Here is a 5,000-nt window from a genome sequence, read left to right as displayed (position 1 = left end):
AGGGAGAGGGAGAGAGAGAGAGAGAGAGAGAGAGAGAGAGAGAGAGAGAGAGAGAGAGAGAGAGAGAGAGAGAGAGAGAGAGAGAGAGAGAGAGAGAGATGAATACAGCTTTGGTTTTTCCGACAAAGAAAAGTATCCTACACGGAAATGTGCTCTCGATGGCTGTGAGTCCACTCATTAATTAATTGAAATTTAATGTAACATCCCATGACAAATTTCCCTTCTCTCATTAATTTACGTTTCATCCCCAGTGAACATTTTAAACTGTAATAACATTCAACACAATTATTCTTATCTAGATATTGAATCAAAGGTAGCAGCAGGTATTTCCTTTCCATACCCTTCCGGCCTTAGCATCGAGAGAGCGTCGAACACAAAACATTCCAAAACTTTTCATAAATGATCGACATATCAATTTTAACCAAAGGATACCCTTTTCTTGATCCTCACACTTGTACAAATATAAGGAAAAAACTTTTTAGACAGTTCAAATAATGGAATCACACTGATATGACATAACAGATACAAATCAATCATTCATCACTTTTTTTTCAAGTACCAGGAATAGACTTTTTGTTTCCGCAATGCACTACCAAAAAGTTACTACAATCTATATATAAACAGCACATAAAAATAGGATTTGAGAGGATAAGTGTAACAATACATAAATTTATGTGCGTGCGTGTGGATATACATATGTATGCATACACACACATGTATATGTATATATATATATATATATATACACACATCTATCTATCTATCTATATATAAATGTCTAAATGTTTATATATATACACATTCACACAGACAAGCACACACAATCTTATATATATATATATATATATATATATATATATAATTCTTAGTTTCTTTTAGTCCAGTGGCTTCTTGAATTACTCGTTTGAAATAATGAATGTATTCGATTTTTTTTAAACTGATTGATGTTGAATGTCAAAGACGCCCGCAGCCAATTATTTGTCCGCGGTTGCCACGCTTTGTGAATAAATCGTCTCTTTCTCGGAAACTATTGCAGTGCTACTTTGGAACATATCAAAGCATAAACATGTAGACTACTTAGAGAACATATGGTACTTTTATCCACTCTGTCCCCATCTCGTCAATTAATGGGTCTGACAGCCCTCGCTATATTTATAGTGTACTTTGATGACATATATAACCATATAGTAATCAGAAAATATGTTTAGGAAATGTATGTATTCTCATAGTTATATCTATCATAAAATTAATTAAATATTTGAATTCGTCAAATTTAAGTTATTCCAGGTGATGTATATCCCCAACAAATCTCTTCGGTGTAATGGTTTTTTTTTTTTTTTTTTATGCACAGAATTACGACCAAGGTGACGTGTGGAACCCTATTAGGAGTGACAAAGTGTTTGCAATGTACTGTTTCACTCTGTTTGTGCCCATTGCCGTTACAACCTCCTCGTATGCCATAATGCTTGTGGTCGTAAGTATTTTATTTTCTTCTGCCTTCTCTGCCTGTCTTCCTTTCTCCCCTCTCTCTCTCTTTCTCTGTCTGTCTCTGTCTCTCTGCCCCTCCCCCCTCTCTCTCGCTCGTTTGCTCGCTTTCTTTACTCTATTTCTGCATGTCTGTCTTTCTGTATCTTTCTCTCTCTCTCTGAGTAAATACGAAATGAATTGTCTTAAAAAATCGCCACACATTATAGTTCTTTAGGCCGCGGTGTAGTTGGAGGTGAATCGTATATGAATAGTGGGGGTCAGGAATGATTGTAAAAGTGGATGCGTGTTTATTAAACAAATATGCCCACATACATATTCAGTATATATACTGCACACACACACACACACACACACATACATACACACACACACACATATACACATACATATACATATATATATATATACATATATATAGATATTTGGGGATGCGGATGCTGATATTTTCAATCACAGATAACTGAAATTTTAGATCCCAAGAAATGAATAAAAACATACTGATTAATTAGAAAAAACAAAGACACTAAGAATATATTACTGGGATTATGCTATAGTTTCAATTACCTGTGTTCCCAAAATTAGGTACCATCAGTATTGGCAGGGAAAAATAATGAAATGTATCCTAAAATGATCATTTTAGGATATATTGATATATATATTGATCTATGTTTACATATCTATATGTATGTAATTATCTATCTATCTATCTATCTATCTATCTATACACACACACACACACACACACACACACACGTGTATACAAACTAAATGTGTATGTGCATACATGTACACATTAGCAGGTAGTTACATGTTTAACTGAACCCATATATATTTCTTCGTCTCCCTTGCCTGCCCGTTGCCCCGGCCCCTCTGCCCCCAGCGCACCCTCAAGAGGCGGGCAGCATCCGCGGGCGAGGGGCCAGCGAGCCTCGACAGCGTCAGCTTCGCCGTGGGCATCACCATCCTCTTCAACATCTTCCTCGACGTCCTTTACTTCGTCATCCACTTCTGCGTGACCAGGACGACGGACTTCAGCTTCGTGATCATTCGCATGATCTACAGGCTACACTTCGCCCTCGACCCGCTCTGCTTCGTGGTCTTCAACAGGCATTACCGGAAGGAGATTAAGACGAGGGGCCTTGCCTGGCTGCAGAACCAGGCCTCTCGGCTCCCGACCTTCGCTTCCAACGCCCTGCCGCTCCTCGAGCTAGGGTGCGGCGGGCCTTTCCGCTTTGCACCTCCCCCCCCCAAAAAAAAAAAAAAAAAAAAAAAAAAACACGCATACACACAAATAAATATGCATACTTTAACGAACGCATTTGGACGAAGAAATGAGTTTATTTATATTGGCTTTGCTGATTTGAGGTTGGGTTTAATGTTCCTTTGCATTTATTATTACATTTAAATGCATTTTTTAAAAGTTATGACGAGAAGCATGAAAAACTCACCCCATTGCGTTGGTAGTGTAAGGTTTTAATGTCAAGATTTTACATTTCAAGAAAGAAAGTGTTATAACTTGGACATTTCCAAGGTCTTGTATATTAATAAGTGGGTTAGTTTAGTTTTCAGAATTGTTACTATTTAACCTATATTCTCTTCGTCTTTCCTTTATAGTTATAGCTAATTGGAATTACTTTAAATTCCTCTTTCTCTTTGCCTTTTCTTCATATCATGTAAGTGGCGTTTCTGACGACCCGATTGAAAAAAGAACACTTAACATTCACTGATTTTTACCTTAACATAAAAGGCAAATTATTTAGCCATTTAAGCAACGTTATTAAAACATAACCTTTGTCATTATGGGTCTTAGCGTCCGCATTAAGTAATTTGAATAGTATTACGACCCTCCTGCCCTGCACTCATTTGACGGTGGCCCAAAACACTCAGTATATCCCTCAGCTGTTTTTTCGCAAACCAACCGTCCTTGCATGGCAAACCACTGAGACATGTCGAGCGAGAGGAGGCTGGATTACTTGATCCGGGATGCATTAAGCGCTCGGAACTGCACTTCGGAGGTACTTTAGAACGGTGTTTTTTACCTTTTTAGTCACGAACCCCTTTGAGAATCTAAATTTGTATAATGTACTCTCTTTATTGAGTATTAAACTTCAAAGTAATAAAAAAAAAACTTTTTATGCAAAAAGTAATGGCTAAGGTTGCATAGCGAAGATAGAGGATCCTTTTTTTTCATCCTCACGGACCCCAGGTTAGAACCCCAGCTTTGAGACTGTAAATTGGCGGCCATCTTGTTTGTTTACAAAAGGCTGCGGGGTGAAGCGAACGACCTCAAAACGCAGGGATCATCTTCCTTGTATATTAAAGCAATAGGAGGCTAATGTAAAACAACCGTAGATCCTGTATTCCTCAGTTCCTATGCTTCCAAGCCTTGATAACCTAACTCAGACTGGGGAACAGAGGTACTGGAATGAGCCTCAGTAAATGTGAAAATGTGATTTCAGTTGCAGAAAAATGTGATGTTGAGCAGATATAGCTTGGTGTGTATTTGTGTGATCATCGTTCCTAAAATAACTTTGACAGTGCCTTTCTTTGTTATTTTAGATTCAAAAATCCTTAAGATTTAGGGCTTAAGGGTAATTAAACCGTAGCTGTGTTTACTTTATTTTTAAATGTGATGCTCAGTGCGCAAAAAATGTAATGTTATATCATAATACATGCAAAATTGGTAATGCATTTTTTGTTTACATTAATATGATTTTATAATTGACGTTGCATCCATTGTTCTTCTATAAAGCAACCAATGGTGATTTATATGATATATTATAAATCTTAATTCATGTTCTTGTTATTGCCATTTGAGCAATAAAAAGAAAGTGTTTTTCCTTATTATTTTTTGTGGACAGAAAATATGTTTTGGGGTTGCGTCATAATTCGAAAATAAAGTGGTCTATACGTATGTGTAATTCTAATTAACTTCCAATTAACTGCATTTTTATTACAGAATTAACCAAGATATTATAAAATCATTACACATACAATTCACAGCGCATGCTTACTCTCAAAATCATCCGTACATTATCTAATATAGAAAATACTCTTGCATGTACAAATTCGAATAGAAAAGCACACACATACACCAAAGACATGACTCATTTACACACACACACACACACACACACACACACAGATATATATAGTATAAATGTATATACCAACTGTGCATTCACACACACAAACACACACACACACACACACACACACACACACACACACACATTCACACGCGCATATTAGTCTTCTGTTAAACATGAATGTTCCAGTCCTGTTCTGCGCGATAGCTTTATTCATTCTAAAAAAAAACTGCATCTTCTATTTGTTAATTAAGGAGTGAGAGCGTAGTGTCGGCAGAAATATCTGTCAAGCACAGGCTTTTCTTTTTGAAGCATTGTTACGCCTGTTAAGTTCCATTTACTTTTCTCTGTATCTAGCTATCCCTCTGTCTTTTCACCTATTTGTCTGTCTGCATGGCTGTCTGTCCGTCAATTTGTGTGTCT

At 36.8% G+C, this 5,000-nt stretch overlaps 1 protein-coding gene across 1 annotated transcript in view; it reads left to right on the top strand.

The window, feature by feature from the left end:
* The window catches only part of LOC125025587, a 10,715-nt gene extending 6,017 nt beyond the window's left edge, over positions 1-4,698 (top strand). The window contains exons 4-5 of the mRNA XM_047613612.1: positions 1,352-1,474; positions 2,369-4,698. Of these exons, the coding sequence (XP_047469568.1) occupies positions 1,352-1,474; positions 2,369-2,893 (648 nt within the window). The 3' untranslated portion in view covers positions 2,894-4,698. The remainder of the gene's footprint in view (positions 1-1,351; positions 1,475-2,368) is intronic.
* The last annotated feature ends 302 nt before the right edge of the window (positions 4,699-5,000 follow it).

Source organism: Penaeus chinensis, chromosome 5, assembly GCF_019202785.1.
Source record: "Penaeus chinensis breed Huanghai No. 1 chromosome 5, ASM1920278v2, whole genome shotgun sequence".
Taxonomy (NCBI): domain Eukaryota; kingdom Metazoa; phylum Arthropoda; class Malacostraca; order Decapoda; family Penaeidae; genus Penaeus; species Penaeus chinensis.
The sequence above is the reverse complement of the archived record's forward strand: the minus strand, read 5'-3'. Positions and strand labels throughout refer to the sequence as shown.